Below are 20,003 nucleotides of genomic sequence, written 5' to 3'. Positions count from 1 at the left end.
AATAACTTGACTTTCAGGTTTCTATATTTAAAAAAATTGGTTAAGTTTGAGTAAATTTTCCCTTATGGGTTCTAACAGAATGAAGAAAAACTTGTAGAAGGTTTTTGTTTTTTTTTGAGGAAGGATTGCTACATCTTTGACTGTTTACAGCCGGATGACCTATTTAAAAGAAAAGGAAATAACTGCTTTCAAATACATGCTCACCAATGCTCTGCTCTAGCAACTTAGTGTGGTTGGGGAGGGGTCCTCATTATTTGAAAGGTTGTCCTTTCCACAAATACTCATTGAGTGCCCTCTCTGTGCCGTGTGCTGGGGCCCTCCAGGCTTATGTCTGCCCTTTTGCTCAGGACTCTGCTGGGAAGTAGTCCAGCATGGCTTGGAGGACAAGACAGCTTGAGGGAACAAAAGGCCCGTGCATCTTTCCCTAACTCACCAAGATGTGCGCGCACTCTTCCTCACGTGAGCTTTCTGGCTGACAAATGTCCACCATGCAGCCCACAGGCAGCCTGCATTCTGCTAGACCTATAAATGTGGTCCAGCACACAAGTCAACGGGTACTTATAACATCATGAGCTTTTCCCTATGTCATGTGACTTGACTGTGCAGGTCTCAAGTATGACCTTTGTAGATGACAACATTTGGTTGAGAGAAGTCAAAATACTGGGCATGCCTGCTGGAGTAGTTACTTGTGTCTGGAGTATCTCAGCCATTTCTATTTGAACCATACTGCAACAAAATTAACTGAGATGCACAAAATCATTCCTCTCTTTATCTGCAGCAGTACTATTTCAAAGGTCTCTTGGTGCCTAGAAACTAGTAGCTACTGGCTACGTGGAAGCTGCACATCTTTCTTTTTAATTTGGGGAGCACTAAACTCCCTTTTAGAGGTAATTGTTCTCTGGCCTCTCTCCTGTTCTTATGAGTTACCCTAGCAACTCAGCCCTATTAGCATATAGTATCATGCTGGGTAACCAGTTCATGATCTGTCCAGCCTCAGGACCAGGATTAAAAAAGAAACTGTAGAATCTACCCTTTAAGTGATGTACTGTAGACACTTGGAGTTGTTTTGTTTTGGGACAAGGTCTTGATGTGTATGTAGCCCAGGCTGACCTTGAATTTGCAGTATTCCTGGCTCAGTCTCCTGAGAGCTGGGATTATAAGTGTATACCAGCGTGCCCAAGTTACTCAAGCCTTCTTAATGTAAACTTCTTCTGTTTTTTCTTGTCGTTGCTGCTGTTATTTCTTTTGCTTTGCTTGGGGATGTGTAATTAAAAAATTGCGTGCATGTAGGATGTGACTATCCAGGAGACCAGCCTGGATGACCGTCAGCAGCTGGCTGGGTAATGAGATGCACAAACTCTGTAGAATTGTACTGGGCTCTAAAGGATGAGATCGTGACAGTTGCAAGGAAGTGGATGGAAGATCATTCTGTTAAATAAAGTAATCCACACTCATAAAGGTAGCACATATCTTCTCTCATGTGCAGAATCTAGGTTTAGATATATAGGTATGCGTGTGTGTGTGTGTGTGTGTGTGTGTGTGAGTGTGTGTGTGTGTGTGTGTGTGTGTGTGTAGGACAGAATAGCAGAAAGGGTACAATTTGGGAAGAAAAAGTTCTAAAGAGAAGGGTAAATAGAATGACTTGACAGGAAAAGGGTTTCTAGGGAGACAGCAAGAGCTGAGGAGGGGTAGATGGAGGGTAGGGTCTGAGTAAGCCCAAAGTATGATGACATGCAGGGGTGAAAATAACACAGCGAAATCTGTTACTTTGTATGCTAGCTACAAATTAATTTCAAAAAGGAAAAGGAAAATGTTAAGTTTAAAAAAAAAAGAATTAAGAGTGTTTTCCTAGTTTTCTCTTCCTTCCTTCCTTCCTTCCTTCCTTCCTTCCTTTCTTCCTAATTTCCCCCCATATTTCTGAAGTACTTGATGTCTGAGACCTTTCCTGTTTTGGTGGATAGGGAAAGCAACCAATGCTGATACTTTTTTTCTTTTAAATCTTCTTCTGTGTTCTAATATTCACTTACTGTGCACCTGCTTGTAGCTCAGGTAACCCTGGGTCTTGAGGATATGGCTATCCTGAAAACACATCCCCTGGTTTCAGGAAGTTACAGTCTCAAAGGGCGATGGGCAGCATTGCGGGAGAGCACAACGACATTTGCAGGGAAATGGATGCAAGACATTTGTCTGAGTTCTGAGAACACATCAGTGGGAGAGGGTAGCTCTGGCTTCGGGTGAAAGGGAGTTCAGGATGCTTCTCACAGGGAATTGCCATTCGTCCTACTGATGGACAGCAAACCCACCAGACAGATGTTGAAGTATCTGTTTCCCTCACTCCAGAATCGCAACAGTGGTCCCTATTTACCGTAGCCAATGGTGGCTTCTGTGTTATAACGCTGTAAATATGACTATGCCACCTTTTCAATATTGCTCACATCACACTTCAGGTTCAAAGGTCACGTCACAAAAACAAACAAACAAACCTGCCATTGATATTTCCCAAGGAATCTAGTTATCATACTTGACTGTAATTCCAAAATTGAAGTTTTCAAAAACAAGTTAATAGCACTTTGTGGTTGAGTAGGGAGTGGAGGGATGGATATCAAGGAGGAAATAAACACTATTAGGCAGATATCAGCTCAGGGAACTTAGACCATAGTCCCCAGAGCCGAAGATAACTTCTAATTTTTTGTTTGTTTGTTTGTTTTTTGTTTTGTTTCTTTTTACCTACCACATGGAATGCTCCTGGGGCCTTGACCGGTCTGAAGCCATCAACAGGCACACACTGATCAGCGTGGCCATTGCAGAAGCAGCTGCCCTTGACAATGAAATCATAGATTGCATAGTGTGTAGAATGTTGAGGCTTCATGTTCAAGTCATTTCCCTGACAAGGGCAGGGCTGTCGCTTGAGCAGCTGCACTCGGAGGCTGGTGATCTTCAGTTGCTCCTGTACTTTGGCACCGTAAGGGTTTTCTGTGTCATACGGTGGTGACAGAGCTCTGAAAATAACCTGTAAAGAGAAGAAAACGCCATGTGTGTACAGGCTGTGTACAAGCCCTGTGTTGTTTGCCCACTGGAGCCCCAGTGTGATTTACACCTTTGGTTATCTGTGACTGATAAGATAACCTGAGGCTTTTAGACCTTGATCACACCTGGAGAAGAGCCGCCCTGTTATTCTAAGGAACAGGTGTGCCTCCTGTTGGGGTACGGAATTACATAGTGAATAACCAACAGAGACGTGGCTCTTGGGGTGACTTGCACTGCAGGGAGCCAATATGGATGTGTGGCTAGATACCCCATCTGAGACATTGCATGTTCTAAAAAGATAACATCACTTCCCAGTGCCCAGTTTGTACCCATAATAAATAAGGGCATGTGGGTAACACAGGGGAGGCCCTGGGTTTGATGGATGCCTACTACTTCAGTAAATAAATATCTAAATAGTCAAAAGTCAAACAGGAGGGCCAGTTAAGAGGCAGCTATAAAGCCATGCACGATCCAGGAGCTTGTATTTCTGAGTGAAACTTAACCCCTTCAGAGACTAATTGATTAACAATTGGGGCCATTACTGCTATTCTACAAACACTTGTGGTTTTCCTTGTCTGGAACTCAATTCCACATTTTGTGGCACTTTAAAAAAGAATATCCCTACAGACACTGAATGTGCTGCCCTTGAGGGGGGGATTGATTTATGAAATGAGTCAGAAGCCATTTATTAAGGAGAAGAGTGCCTGATCAAGGCGCCTGACGATGCTCCTGGGTAAAGACTTGCTTCTCTGGTCGGGGTCACAGACCTGAAGTTTGGGGAAGGAAGCCGGAGGGAGGCAGGCTCAGAGGGGCCGACTTTGGCTACTGGGAGGAAACCTTTGGCCATGCGTGAGTCTCTGCAGTACTGGGGTCATGGGTGGCAACCAATCCCCAATTTGCCTGTTACCTGGAGGAGCAAGGTTGGTAAGAGAGGACATCACAGCCAATGGAAACAAGGGATGTAAGAGACTCTGAAGTATTGTAACGTGAAATAGAATTTAAAAAGCGTGCATATTATGCAAGTTTTATAACGACGATAAAACTTAAGCAATCTTGAGCATTATGTATGTTGAGATTCTTGAGTATCTTTTGGGCTGTGAGAACTTAAAAACCAATAAATAAAAGCAAATATTTGGACAACTAAGTAGTACAAAAATGATCAAATGTAGGCTTTGGAAAAGCTACCGCTTAGGGAAAATGCATCCAAGTGACTTTACAGAAAATTACTGTTTTAATTTGTTTCTGATCAGGCCAAGGGGCCTTGCCCATGCTCACCTGCCAGGCAGGGAAGCTGTGTGTCCTCAGGCCTGCTGTCACTTTCTCTGTCTCTTGTTTTGAAAAGTAACTTTTTCTTAAGCCTGCAGCAGTTAAGAGTACCTGTTGCTCTAGTAGAGAGCCTGAGATTAGTTCTCAACACCCACATGGTAGCGCACAAACATCCGGAACTCCGGTTTCAGGAGCCGATGCTCTCTTCGGCACCCCACAAGCACCGGACACGTGTGTGGGGCACACATATACATGGAAGCGAAACACTCACGCTCATAAAGGAAATAAACATTGGAAAACAGAGAGAGAGAGGAGAGAGAGAGAGAGAGGGAGGGAGGAAAAAAGGAATGGCCAGGCATAGTGTCTCACATGCCTTTAATCCCAGTACTTGGGAGGCAGAGGCGGGTGGATCACCTGCCTGGTCTATGGAACGAGTTCTAGGACAGCCTGGTCTACACAGAGGAACCATGTATCACTCCCCACCCTACCCCCCCCCAAAAAAAAAGAAATGTACTTTATAGCAAAAGCATGAAAAGGCAGAAATCAACTTCTGAGGACTTCACTGTCATGCCTGTGAGGACAGCGCTGCTCTTGATCAAATATAACACTGCCTGCAAGGCAGTAGCCAGAACGAGTCTTCAGTATAAAAGAGGAGGCTGAGCTACCTCCCACTCTGGCTTAACCACCCTCCCCACACTGCCAAAGACCCAATTTCCTCAGAATAAAAGTGTCTTCAATGGCCCTGCCTGATTATGGTCTTTAAGCAGTACTTACAGTACCTGTGCTTAGTACTTGGCCGTAATTATGGTACTAACAGTAAACAGCACTTTAGTACCTGGCAGTCTACTTACAGCTCTTTTCGATCTGTTGTCTTCCCTGGGGGACAGCGCAAACTTCCTGGGGTTAGTCTAAGTCAGCATCACAGGAGCCATCCTGGCACCTTGTAGGTGTTCAGTGCATTTTTGGTAAATGCCTAATGAATTACAAAACTCCCCTCTGCACCTGAGTAATGGTGAGACTGTAAGCACCCTCTTTCTCTCCGGAGCCCCCGTGTAGAGCCTGGGCTGAATTTCACAGTACCAAAGCGGGAGAGGCAAGAACTTGGCACAGAAGTAATAAAAGAAGGCTGTGTTACTAGCTGACCAGTGCACACGCTTCTGAGCACCTCAAACCCAGACACGTGTTATCTCAAATATATTCTCGTCCATTCTAACCCACATGCAAAGCTGGTGGGAAGTGATACAGCAAGGAATCAAGTTTTCCAGCAAATACTATGTCAAAGTTGGGAGTCATCGTAGAAGTCATGAGTTTGCTTCTTAAAGACACAAATCAGAACACACTTCATATTTCCGAGACCCCTAACAAACAAAACCCAGAAAACCTGGAGCCACCATGGGCCGTAAAGGAAGAAGACCCTGGCATCTCTGTTAGCCCCTCACGCAGGCATAGAGTGGCACGAGCCAGTGCTGACCTAGCACTGCCCACTGAGAAGCCACCCTGTTTGATGTGCTGTCTGCCCACCCTTCCTTTTCCTGGACATGGGTGGCAGCTGTTTGCGCTCTGTTCCGGTCACGTGCTTACCCTTGACATTCTTGACATTTACCCCGGCTCCCTCTGCCTCCCCACCCCTCTCACCCTGTGAGTCGGGGAGGAAGATCCGTCAAGGTTTGGGGAGACTAAAGGCCCTTTTGCTTCCTGAGCCCAGCCCTGGGATGCTGAATGGTGGCTCTGTGCTGGGTGTGCATAACACCACAGTTGGCACGCTGGTATCAGCAGGGAAGGGACATCATGACCCCTGAGGCTGCATGCCGGGAAGGAGACAGCCGAGTGCCACAGACACAAAAGCCAACGGGGAATTTAAACCATGAAGTCTTTTTTTTCCAGAGAGGAGGCGCCTTCATCTGATACTCTGGGAAGGGGATCTAGCCTACATCAGGAAACAAAATGTACGCCAATCCAGATGCTGCAAAGTCCTGGCAGGTGGCCCTTGGGTCCCACCCAGAAGAAGCCTGTGTGCCACTACAGACAAGAATAAGGCACTGTGGAAGCCCTCCATCTCCCAGAAGCCTCTTCTTTTTTGTCCCCATGGAGAGCAGGAGGTGCCTGGGGCTTGATCTGTCATTGATCTGCCTCCAGTTGCTCTCGAACACACCCCCAACAAGCACACTGATGGAGATGAAGCCTGTTAGGGCCGATGCCCGGTGCCTCGCGATTCTTTCTCCTTAAATAAAGTGATTTTTATTGTGTTTGAGTGACTGACATTCTGCTCATTACAGAGAAGTTCCATTCATACTTTCGAAGGCAGTTAAGTACCCAGACAGCCAGGAATATTAACTTGGTAGTGTCTTTCCCCCTAAACTCCTGTACAGATTGCTGACAATTCTGTACAATTGGCGAGTATTCTTCCAATTCAAGAAATATGCCTCTCCTACGTCAGTCGTTCTGAAAGAGTAGTCCTTGGATCTACAGCACTCTTGGGGAACTTTTTAGAAAAGCAGATTCTTGAGCCCTATCTCGGGTCAACTAAATCAGGGACTCTACAAGCTTGGCTGAGCACTCTGTTTCAGTGGGCCCTCTAGGTAATTCTGATGCAGAAGAGAGAGTAAGAAACATTGCCACACAGTTAAAAAAAAAAAAAAAAAACACCAGAACCAACCTGCTTAGCAAACCATTGCGTGAATGACATAATTTATTTAGCTAGGCTGCTATTGTTAGGCAATGAGGCGGTTTCCTTCTCCATGTAACCAAATACAATGAACACTGTAAGTGAAATGTGGATGTACTTGGTATTTCCCTAACTTCCAAAAGTAAAATCAATGGGGCAAAGAAGACGCATAATTTAAAAATATCTGCCCTTCTGAATGAATCTTGGATCCTCTCCTATCCAATCCCTGGGCTTGATGGATCGTACCCCCTACCCCCACTCCCATTTCTCAAGATGGGTTTTCTCTGTATAGCCCTGGTTTTCCTGGACCTAGCTTTGTAGACCAGGCTGGCCTTGAACTCACAGTGATCCTCCTGCCTCTGCCTCTGCCTCCCGAGAGCTGGGATTAAAGGCATGCGCCACCACCTGTGATTTTTGTATTTATAAGAAGAATGAGGTGGAGATGAGTAAGCCCTCAGACATAGAAATATGAGGTCTTTGGTGTGCTTCCCTGTTTGTGGAGGAGCAAGGATGCTTTGGGGTCATTGTTGCATTTCTTCTCAGTGGAATCTAAAGGTCATGTTCTCAAAGAAGCAGCTTTTGTCTCTACCGAGGTCGCCACTGCTTTCCTGACTTCCCGCTTCTGTTCTCCGCTCCTGCTTACTCCGGGGTTCACTTGCTGGACTCACAGCAGTTTCTTAGCATAGAACCTGAGGCTGGTACTGTGAGACTTTCCCCCATTTGGGCGTGGGCACAGGTGTGGACGTGACAGGGAAGGCTAGGTGTGGGTGCCCAGACCCCAGCTAGCTCTCTAGCTAGGTCTAGTTGTGGAGAGCATCCGCATGGCATCCATGGAAAGGGAACCCATGGCAGTCATCTGTTTCATGTGTAAGTGAATTCTCCCCGAATAAACCTCACTTAACCTATACTGAGTCCCAGTGAGTCTTTTTCCCCACGCTTCATCAGAGTGTTATTTTATAATTGGCTGTGGGGCCAGGCAAAATGCATAAAAACTACCAGCTATAGGAACTCCTTCCTTATAAGGTCTCGTTGCTTTGACCTTCTCAGAGTCTCACAGTCCTTTTTTATTTCTCATAAGTTCTTAACTCAGAGGGTCCTTTAGCTCCATCTGTGTTTGCCCTTCCTGCAATGGTACCCAGTCACTTTCTCTATAGTAAGAGAAGCAGTCTAGGGACCAGACCCAAGCATCATTATCTTCTGCCTGACGTCCCAATGCCTCGAAACTGTCATTTCACAAATCTTTTCTGGCATTTAGTTGTTTTCAGTAAGGGTGAAGTATCCATCCTGGCTGAAAAATGACGGATAAAACCCAAGGCAATTTAACTTTCATTAAAATACAATTATAAAACTGCGTGTGAACTAACACCTTATTTTCCTGTATGAATTGATAGAAATGACATACTGAAAAGTGTTTTGTTTGTTGTTGTAGTAGTGATGGTGGGTTTTTGGCTTTCAGGATAAGATTTTACTATGTAGCTCAGACTGGCTGTGGGTAACAGTCTTCTTCCTGTTTCAGCCTCCCAGAAGGTGGGATCACAGGCATATGCCATCATACTCAGTGGAAAGCTCTAGAATAAAGCTGTGTGTATGGTTGCAGTTAGTAAATAAAAAAGACATGAAAAACTATTTTGTTTTTGTTTTGAGCTAGGGTCTATTCAAGTAACCTTGGCTGTCCTGGAACTAACTCTGTAGTCCAGGCTGACTTTGAACTCACAAAGATCTGCCTGCCTCTGCCTTTCAAGTGCTGGGATTAAAGACATGTGCCACCACCGCCCAGCTTATTGTCATCTTCTTCTCCTCCTCCTTCAAGAAGATTCATCGTATTTTTGGTCATGTGTGTGTATGTGGGTATATATGTGCACTTGAGTACAGATAGATACCTGTGAAGGCCAGAAATACCAGATTCCCCGGGGGCAGCCTGATATGGTCGGTACTTGGAGCTGAACTTGGGCCCTCTTATAGAGCTACATTGTTAGTCCAGGAGTCGTCTCTCCATCCACACACACAGTCTTTAATATTCTTTAATGTCAACAATGAAGGCTACAGCCCCTTGACATCTGAAGCCAGTTGCCGCCATCGTCAAAGTTAAAGGGTTTGGCATCCAACTGAAAAATGCAAAGAGCACACGCTCTGTGCTCTAGTATGCTCCATAACCGGTTCCGCCTTCATGGCCAGGGTTCCCTGGAAAAGTCTGTGAAGATTCAGGCTTTTCAAAAGCCTTGCAGAGAGTAGGAATTCTTTTAAGGCCAGATAAGGAGAGGACGGCATAATTGACATGTGGGCGTCTGCAGTAGAACAGCTGGTTGGTTTAATTTTAGAACATTTGTCCTTGACTGTAACACTTTAAGCGAAGCACCTACTTGTCTTGGAGAAGTATGTCTGACTTCTGGGCAGCTCCAGAATCCTTTTGCTTACAGCCCTGGAGCATTAGGCACCCTGCTCCATCAGATAGCCCACCTTTTAAAGTGGGAGAGTCTTATCTGCTGAGATAGAGCAATACAACCCAGTAAAGCTCTCAGTGGGGCGGCCGGAGGAATGCCGTGCACTCAAGTGACTTGCTTGTCCGATAATAACCTCCAGTTGTAAGTACACAAAAGCCTCTTTGCGTGTTTCAAGGGCATATTTACGGTTTTTGAGTGATGAAAGGGCCCCCTCTTCATATCTTCAAAGAAGAACAGAACCCAAAGGAGTGACAAGAAACAACAGAGGAGCAGAATAAAAACAGGGGTGGGGGAAACCAAATGCCCCACGTTCCCCAATAAATATGGAGTCCTAGCATTTCCTTTACTCAGCACTTAGAGTCAAAGGGCTCAAGCTGAAGAAGAACCCATAGGATCAGGGGTCCAGTCCTGCCAGGCTCAGTGATTTACAACATCAGTGGGCAGGTTGGTGACAGTTAGGACCAGAACCCAGGATTTCAGCCTCCCACTTCAGGGTTTTCCAAACTAATCCCACTTTGTAGCTAGTCATTCCTGGTCTAAGTTGAATTTAATCTATGAAACTAGAAAACATTATATATGCTATGTCTGACTTCTACTTGTGATCCCGATAATGGCTGGGATTGATTGTACTCTTGGGAAAAGTGACGATGCCCATCCCTAGTTGGCACACAAGGAAGCTGGAAGCTTCTTCTTTTTCTTTTCTTTTTTTTTTTTTTTTAACAAAAGTAGTAGATGTAGAGATACCTAGAAAAGAAATCACCACCCTTAACAAATGAAACTGACTGTCTCTTAGCATTTCCCTGGGGATCTTGCTTTTCACACAGACCAATTGGTGAATGCCAGTCCATGTCTAGGACTTACTGAGAAGCCTCTCAGATTCTGTTTGTCTACCTGTGTATTGCTCCAATACTGATGACCTGTTTTCTCAAGAGCACACTTGGCTCACATCCTGGATCAACAGGGGCTTCTAGTTGCCTGCCCTGTGACGGGAATGCACGTATGACCCCCTTGTTTTTACCCTGCCCTTCTCCTCCATATTGAACCTCATTACGTTTCTAGAAAGCTCCTTTCCAAAGGTGTTCCTTACCTGAAATACACTCCTCTGTCATCCTCACCCTGTGACTTGACCAACTCATACTGTCTTGCTGGTGTTATCTTGAATGTCATTTTATATTTTATTCAGGAAGTTAAATTTCATTGTCCCTTTTCACCAGCTTAGATGTCCTCATTATTCCTTCCAGACTTGGAAGTTACCATGCTTTTTTTTTTTTTTTTTTTTTTTTTTAATTTGTTTGTCTGTATTCCTTTCTAGGCTGGGAGCTCTATGACACAAAAGACTTAATCTGCTTGTACAAGCAAAGCTTAGCACATACTACTGATAGTATCTGTGAAAAACTCACAGTCAGGCTTGACAATGGATTCTGGTTTATAAACAGTTTTCATTCATCTTTATCTCATTTCGCCCTTAAAGTACACCTAGGGCATTGGCAATGGTGTTATTCATTCTCATCTTTCAGATAAAGGAACTCTGAAAAAAAATTCAACTTGTTCAAGGTCATGTAGCTGGGAATTGGCACAATTAACATTTGAACCCAGGTTGTTGGAGTCCAAACTCAGCTAACTTTGACTACAGAAGAGTGAATAAGTGACCAGGGCAGAGAGAAGACTGGTGTCTGCCTTCTGGAGAATTAACATGACAAAGACAAGAACCAGGGCAGAGGCAGCTGCAGGAGGAGAGGACAGAGTATGAAAGGCAAGTTAGTGGATGCCAGAACCAAATGAGAAGTCAAAGACCAAGCTTTGAGGGCCACCATGGGTCGCGCAGTCAGAAGAAAGAAAAGAGCGGGGGGGGGGGGGGGGGGGAGGGGGATGTAAGAAAGGATCAGGAATGAATGTAATATAATAGAAAAATGTATGCCCCCAGAAAGGACAATGCAAAGAAAGAAAAAGTGACAATCGTAGATGCTAATTTAAAAAAAGACTGGAAACCTTGCCCGGTTTGGCTAGATACAGAAGGTATTTGTTGTTGTTTGTTTTGAGACAGAGTCTCACTGTGTAGCCTTGGCTGGCCGGGAACTATGTAGAAAGGCTGCCTGGGCCCTAGAACTAAGGGTGTGAGCTAGCTGCTGAATGCAGAACACTCAGAGGGAATAAGGGTCAGTTTGTAAAGGTTTCAAGAAAGACCAGGAAACGGAAACCAGAAGGAAATAAAGGAATATCATCCATCACTTATCCATTCACTAGTCGAGAGGCATCTGGGATGTTTACACATTAAAGCGTCCTGTAGAAGTAATGAACAGAATAGAAGCCACTGCTTTCCACCAGAGGGCAATTGCTAGGTGGTGAATGAGGCACCTGTGTGTAAGGGACGGCCAGGCTTCTGCTGGGGCGTTGTGCACATTTGTCTTTCTGCTACAGGTGTACAGTGAGAAGCTTCAGCTGCTACATTTCCTGGTCAGCACTTGTTTATCAGCCATCTTCATTTGTGGTGACTCTGAACACTCCCTCGTGGTGATTTTAATTTGTGATCTTCCATTGGCTTACTGGATTATGCATTGCTTTGTGTGTTGGCTCATCTCCTTGATTAGTTTCTGCTGGTGACAAACTTTTTTCTGTACCCCATTTTAATACCTTGCAGCAGATGTGATTTTATTTATTTATTTAATTTTTAAGTTTTGATGTTGTGTGTTTCACTTCTAGACCTTCCCTTTGAATCTTTTTCATGCATCCCATGGCGCTCTTCACGTTCACATTTTCTTGGACACGTGGACTATCCTTACAGTAGTAGCCTTTATGTCCTTGCCTGCTGGTCCTACTGGCTGTGCTTGTTTGGCTGGGTATGGTTCTGTTAACTTTTCTCCTGGTGAGGAGTCACTTTTTCTTACTTAATAACTTTTGTTTCGAGATTAGGCATTGTGAATTTTAAGTTGTTGCTCTGTAAATTTTGATGCACTTCTCATGGATGGGTTAGACTTAAATGTGGTATAAAATTAGTTTAATTGTAACAAATGAACTCTTTTTGAGTAATGTGCAGGACACTGGGTGTCTTCTTCTATTGTTCTCTGCATCGCTGCCCTGGAGCCCTCCCACTGAAGAAAACCCTCACCGTGTTTACTAGGTTGGGTAGCCATGAGCTCCAGGACCTGTGTCTCCTCTCAGTGCTGGGGTTAGACACACATGCAGCCATGCCTCGATTTTTATGTGGATGCTGGGGATTCAAACTGAGATCCCCACATTTGCAAAGCGAGCACTCTTACCCACTGAGCCATCTCCTTTGGTAGAACGACCCTTTTAGATTTAGTTTCACAACTAAGGCTCTCTGAGAATCCTTGTAACCACTCTGCCCGATGCCTGTGAATTATGAGGTCTTTGATTTGTAGAGTGGGGAAGACCAGCTATTTTCCAACTTGTAAGAAATGCTCAGAATTGTTCAACTACAATGTTCTGGAAGTGCTCCCTGCACGCTTGTGGAGGTTCAGGATGTACATATTCAGCTTGGAATTCAGCCAAAAGTCTGAGTCGACCTTTGAACTGATCTCTTAGCACCCCCCCCCACACACACACCCCGCTCACCCTAGAACTGTAGCAGTCTTGACTTTTTTCCTATGTGTTCCTCTTTGTCTCCTCAACTCACAGCCACTGGAATCTAGGTTTCCCTTTTTCATGCTGAGGCTTGGAAATGTCCTGTTAGTAACCACTGGTAAGCAGAGGCAACCCTAAGGCCTTCTGTGTTTGTTTCTCCTTTCTAGGATCTCAGTATTGCCTTGTCTATGTCTAGGACCTGAAAACAACTGCAGTATGGAGTTTGCTTGTTGATTTTGTTTGTTTGTTTGTTTTAAACTGCAGGAAGCTAAATCTTGCAGCTGATAACCCTTCATGAGCCAAAGCTGAAATCCCTTATCAGAGCTACAACTTTCAGGAGATTGTACTTGTGGGATGTTAGGATCCAGATGAAAGGGGAACCTACCTGATTTACTGTAGCAATTTGCATTTGTAAATGCATTTCTTCCTTCCTTGCTCGCCCTTCCAGGCTCCACCTCCCTCCCTCTCTGAAGGGCTGAGGATTCTACTGGAGATAGTTTTCCTTTGAACAAGTTGCAGAGTTTGTTCTCTGTACTTTGTTGTGTTAGGAGACATACTCAGTGTCTGAATAACAGAGCCATCCTTTTCCCTGGAGTAGGAGGGTGCTTCACTTCTTGAGCTTAAAGCTCCTAGGCTTTAGATTAGCCTTGCTTTTATCAATCAACATAATCAGAATAAAGTCTTTAGACTTCTTTGCCCTGGACATTTCACCATGACTGGAAGATACTCTAATGAAGTGTGGTGAAAGTGAAAATGAGATTTCTTTTCTAAGGTGGGATAATAGAGTTTTTTTTTTTTTTAATGAAGTACATTAAAGGAGGTATCTATCCATCCATCATCTATATATCCATCCATGCATCTGTCTATCTAGCATCTACCTACCTACCTACAGTGACACAGAAAACCACAGTTACATGAGCTTTCTTGTTGAACATGAGTTTACATATTGGGAGATTTCTATAACACAAACACTAGAATGTTCTTTTCTCTTTTCAGACTTTATCAGGAATAACCAAATGTCCTGACTAAGGTTTGAAAAAGAGCTTCAAACACTGTTTCCCTGATGGGGAGACCCTGGCTACCAAACAAATGGACTTCAAAAGGTTCTCGCAACTTGCCTTAGGCCACAGACAAATATTTGCTGTTATAGGAGTAGTAGGTAGGACAGGGCCACTTTGCCCTGGTAGGCGACCTTGAAGGCCAGTATTAATTACCTCCATGAAAAGTTTTCCCAGTAGATATTAGGCTCACATATCTCTCCCCATTAAGTTCCAGTCTGAAGTATGAGGATTAGTTTCAAGAGTTGAATTAAGGAAAAGAACAGAAAGCTGTCTAGGAGGAAAGACTTGCAAACAGAAAGGCCAGCAGCTAACTAGCCTTTCAAAAATAAAGCACAAACCTTCTCCTACTTGTACTGCATATCCTCAAGTATCCTGTCAACTAGGGTATGGCTACATCTAATTCATACGACCCCTAAAGAGAGAAAACAATACCATAAATGCAGGCTGTGTTTTCCTCTGCCTACAGAATAGAGATTTCTAGGGACGAGTTTGATGCACAGAGTTTTTAGGATATTCACAAGCCATTGAGTTTCTAAGCAAAAATGCTCATGGTAGAAATTCTGGGCTCCAAGGAAAAGTAGGCTAACACGTGGAACCTCATCTCAGCTTCTGTAAATGGGCTGGGGGATGTAGCTGAGTGGTAGAATATATGCTTAGAATATGTGAGATGCTAGGTTTGCCTCCCCAGAAACACACAGAGACATAAATAGCTTCTTTTTAAAACATTTTTATAATTTATTTTATGTTCACTGGTGTTTTGCCTGCACAAAACTCTGTGTGAGGGTGTCAGAACTGGAGTTACAGACATGTATGAGGAGCCATGTGGATGCTGGGAATTGAACCTGGGTCCTCTGGAAGAGCAGCCACTGCTCTTAACTGCTGAGCTGTCACTCAAGCCCTAAACAGATAGTTTCTATCCTGTTCATTTTGATGATTAAAAAAAACATTCCTAACCTGGCCAAATTGCAAGCCTAGTTAGTATAAATTCTCACTATAGCCTGCTTATATCTTTAAAGTGTAATGAAAATTTTATTTTAAATGATAACAAACCCATGAAGAAATAAGGTGGAAATCAGGTGTGTGTTATTAAGCTTTTTAAGAGAGGAACCATTTGGTACTGTATTTCATTCTGTACCCAGGTTAAAATACTGAGGAAGGAAAATCAACCACACATACTGTTTTGAGCGACTCCTGGTTTTGTTCCCTTTTTTTTTCCTTCTTTGATGAGACAGCATCTCTGTAATGGATACGCTTGATTATCAGCTCAACAGGATTTAGCATCGCCACAGAAACACATCTCTGGTTTTGTCTCAGGGATTCTCTAGACTACATTAAGTGGGAAGACCATCCCAGGCGTGGGAGACACCATCTGATGAGATGGATTGTTGAACCAAATAAAGAAGAAAGGCAGCTAAGCAGTGGTGGTCATCATTCTTGACTTCCTGGCTACAGATGCGAGGTGACCAGCTGATCCAAGTCCCTGTCACTCTGACCCCTCCTTCATGATGAACACAAAACACATTCTTCTTCCTTCAATTCCTTTTGTTGGGTATTTTGTTGCAAAAACAAGACAAGCACCTAATACAGTCTCACTATGTAGTCCGGACTGTCCTTGGACTCTGTTTATAGTTCAGGCTAGTCTCCAGTTTAGTCCAGATTGTCCTTGGACTCATTATGTAGCTCAGGCTAGCCTCCTCAGCCTCCAAATTCTGGGAGTTACAGGCATGTGCTATCACATCTGTTTGCAGATGTCTCTGTTTTTTGAAAAAAATGCTATGAAACAATTCTATTTATTATTGTTGTCTTTTAGGAACTAGAAGGCAACAAAAGACTACTTAATCCTAATTTCTCAACAGAGAAAATTTCCTCTATTATGGCTGATACCTACTCATGATATGAGACCCACCCATTTACTGTGAGACCCACCCACTTGAGTGAGAGAGACCCACCCACTTGTTGTGAGAGAGACCCACCCACTTGCTGTGAGAACCACCCATTTGGTCTAAGGTCTTGCCCTCACCGAGGAGCACATTTCACTGCTGGATGGTTTTCAGTATCAGAAGGTCTTCTGCATTACACTCTAGTCCACCTTGTACTTTATATTGGAGAGAAAATAAATTCATTTTCTCTCCAATATGGATAAGTACTTCAGATGGTCAAATGTGGCCATCAACTTGTCTTTCACTCTCCGGGTGAACTATCTTCAGTTCTTCATGCCACGCAGTTTCCAAACCATTTCCCCCTCTGGCTGAGTAGCAAATGGCCTCTCTTTTATTTCTGTGCCTAAGCCACCAATGAAAATATTTTCATTTTTTTACTTCTGTGATGCCAAGTATGTAACCTCTATTTCTGAACATTTCTTTTCCTGACTGTACACTCGTAAGCCTAAATGGATGATGTTAGCGGTTTTCTGTGACTTGAGCAATAAGCAGTTTGAAAAGAGCAGCCGTGCTTTTAGTGGGTGTCATTCTGATCGGCTCAATGGGGACTGTGCCATGAGAAGGGCCAAGTGCTTGTAGGCTTTCATGCTGTCACTCCAGGCGGGGTGACACAAGGCTGACACCTTAGGTTATTGTATTGGGAAGTAGGGGAGGGGAAGAGGCAGTTCTCTATCTGAATTACAATATAAAATACATCATTTACACGTTTCTATGACATCTGTTTTGCATTATTTCGATCCCAAGAAAGGGGTATTTCTGGTCACACGATAACTAAATTCATTGGGAGAGAAGGGCAGATAAGGCTGAGGCAACTGGAGTGGAGTTTGGGGAAATTAAGCGAGGCTGAGTATTCAGTAGTTACACGTGGAACAGAATTGTTCCCCCGTCCTCTATAATGTCTAATGCTCATCTTGGGGCCGCACAACATAAGCCTGTTTAATCTTCAGTATGGAAATCCATCGAGTAGTTAAAGAGGCAGTCGTCAACTTAACTTTCTGGGTTAAATATCGGCAGTATCTTTGCAGGATTCTCCATCCGCTCAGGAGATGCAGATGACCAGCTAAAAACTGACCGTAAGATTAAAACGGCCTTTGAAGGGCAGCACCAGGGGCCAGCTGCATAAGTGACATAGTTCCTGGAGTCCCAGGGCTTTGCTCACGGAATTTGCTAGACAAGACCATGCAGAAGTGGCTAAGTACGTCGTTAGTGTGCTTTAAAGGGGGGGGGGGGGAAGAACAGGAACAGCACTACTGAACTCTGGCTGTGGATCTTCATGTGGGCCTGGAACATCTTTCATGAAGTTTTTTGGAAAACAGGCGAGTGTGTGTGTGTGTATGTGTGTTCTGGTTACCATATTTTAAACCGAGAATCTTGTAAACATGTTCTAACTCCCTGAGTAACTTGAAAAACACCTTAAGAGAAATTTGAAAAAATATGTATACACACACACATACATACACACACACACATATTTTGGTTTTCGAGACAGGGTTTCTTTGTAGCTTTAGAGCCTGTCCTAGACTCACTCTACAGACCAGTCTGGCCTCAAACTCATAGAGATCCGCCTGCCTCTGCCTCCCAAGTGCTGGGATTAAAGGTGTGCACCATCACTGCCCAGCTGAAAAGCATATTATTTGAAAAGGCTATTCATCTTAACAGCAAACCTTTCATGTAATGACATAAAGCATTTTTACCCTCAGCTGAAGGCTGAAAAGTTCAGAGGGAACCCAGAGGAAGGCTGAGAGCTGTCTCTCACTGTAAGCTTTCTACAGCGCAGCCTCCAGATAGGGTCACTTAGAAATTACTTCAGGAGTCTGGAATACCAAAAAGGTGTAGGTGGGTACATCTTTCAGACTTGTTCAGGCATTTCACCTAAAAATACCTTTTAAAATTTAGCTCTTTATCTTGTGCTTGACACCCATGACACAATGTTGAAATAATTTGTAAAGTCACAGGAGATAGGCAGAGCTAAATATGGACTGAAGAGCCATGAATTTTCCTAACATTGTTAGTAACTTTATTACTGTCCAACAAGGTGGCTGATCTAGGGCTTTAAAAAAAGCATATAATTCTTTGCTTATTATCTGCTATTAAATAACCAAGATGGATGTTTGTTCTCCACTAAATGTCTAAAAGCACTAGGAAAATGGTAGCTCCTCTACCATCTAGGAGACATTGACAAATGCTCAAAGTTACTTCAAGAAGTCCCTAATTTATAACTGACTGTTGTTGTAAAGGACTCTATTTAGGAGTTGAGAGAGGTATCTCAGTGGTTAGGAACACTGGTTGCTCTTCCAGAGGTCCTGGATTCAATCCCCAGCATCCATGATGCTCACACCTGTGCCATACAGACATATATTCAGGCAAACACTAATTCACATGAAATACATTTTTTTTTTTTTTTTTTTTTTTGGAAACAGGGTTTCTCTGTGTAGCCCTGGCTGTCCTGGAACTCACTTTGTAGACCAGGCTGGCCTCAAACTGACTGAGATCCACCTGCCTCTGCCTCCCAATTGCTGGGATTAAAGGTGTGTGCCACCAATGCCCGACTGGATTACAGTAAGTTTTTAAAACAAAAAAATATCCATTTACATCTATCATTTGGACTTTAGAAGTGGAATGTGTTCTGTTTGCTACCACATCCCTAGAATCAAACATCTGCTTGGTCACCAAATGAAGTGGCCCCAAGTGTCATCTTCACTGGTAATTCGATTAGAGATGGGTTAGTAGTAGTTGCACATTACTCAGCCATGTTTAAAAAAAAAAAAACAGTTATGCATGAGATACCCAAGTCTTACGTTGACACAGTTTATAAATGAAGAACAGAAGGTCCCTGGAATAAGGAGGCAGCTACTTAGGCTCCATTGCAGTGTGACACGACGGAGCCCCATCTGGAGGGGACAGCAGCAGAGGTGGCCTGAACTGCTAGCCCCTGGGTACACCTTTACTCTCAAATGGCCATATGGTATCTGACCTACTACAGATGAAATGACCTCCATCCATACAAAGCAAAGACCCGGACAGCAGGAACTCATTTTCTCCATCTTCGCTCCCTTCCCCTGGCTGTTGAATGACTTCCTAGTGGTTAACGGTTAAGAAGCAGGCCGTTTGCTCCACAGCAGCATGAGAGTCTGCTGTAGCAGAGGGTGGCTGCTCGGCTGGCCTGGCCACCTCAGCAGTCTGGCTCCACAGTGCTCTGTGGAACCCACCACCAACCAGTCCTCTGCTCTCGAATGAGAGGAATGTAAAGGATTTCTTAAGTCGAAGTGAATGCATGCAGAGCTGGAAGGGGACAGAGTCAGAGGTTCTGGGACTGCCTTACTGTGCACATGAGCCTCCCTCTGTGGGTCCTTGGATGTTTTTCTGAAACATCCCCCAGCACAAGAAGCTGACGAGTTTGGTCTGACTCGGGGTACATTTGGGTTTTCAGAAAACCTCTCTCTGGTCATACTCTTGCCTTCTGAAAGCATCAGAGTCCATTTAATCCCTCTTCAAATATCTGAAGAATGCTGCCAATCCCTGAGCATCCATAAATCCTCTCGTAGGCGAAATACCCTAAGTTAATTGTTCATTATATAACAGGGGTTCTAATTGCTCCCACTAGTTCTGCTCGGCGGTCTCTAAATAGGAAAATCTTGACCTGAGCATAATATTCTAGCTGTGCTTTGAGAAGGAGGACAGAGGGTTATTCTCTCCTTTGCCTGGAACGCTGCTCTTCTGCTAAAGTGGCCCAAGATTGCATTCAGGTTTTTGGCAGTCACGGTATGTTGATGATTCACAGTGAAATCACAGTCAACTAAAACCCTCAGGGCTCCCCCTCCCCTTTCACATGAATGGCTGATAAGTCAGTCACGCCTCCATAGTGGCGGTAGGTCAGCCGAATTTTGAACAGAGGAATTTACGTGTATCACTCCTGAAATTTGTCTCCTGAGTTTTGCTTAAGGGTTTCTCATGCTGGTCCACGCATTATCCTCCTTTGGGCTCCGGTTATGGTACCCCTGCCCAGAGCTGCTCATGGGCC

The 20,003-nt window shown here is 44.1% G+C and overlaps 1 protein-coding gene across 3 annotated transcripts in view; it reads right to left on the bottom strand.

Annotated features, from left to right (window-relative positions):
- Ntn4 (netrin 4) overlaps positions 1–20,003 on the bottom strand; it is a 94,870-nt gene that overhangs the window by 59,049 nt on the left and 15,818 nt on the right. For 2 of the 3 annotated variants that reach the window (XM_051206283.1, XM_051206284.1), the window contains exon 3: positions 2,732–3,010. The exons of the other annotated variant lie outside the window; for it this stretch is intronic. In XM_051206283.1, coding sequence (XP_051062240.1) covers positions 2,732–3,010 — 279 coding nt within the window. The remainder of the gene's footprint in view (positions 1–2,731; positions 3,011–20,003) is intronic. 3 annotated transcript variants of the gene reach the window in all.

This window comes from Phodopus roborovskii, unplaced genomic scaffold, assembly GCF_943737965.1.
Source record: "Phodopus roborovskii unplaced genomic scaffold, PHOROB, whole genome shotgun sequence".
Classification (NCBI taxonomy): domain Eukaryota; kingdom Metazoa; phylum Chordata; class Mammalia; order Rodentia; family Cricetidae; genus Phodopus; species Phodopus roborovskii.
This window is presented reverse-complemented; position numbering and strand designations above follow the sequence as displayed.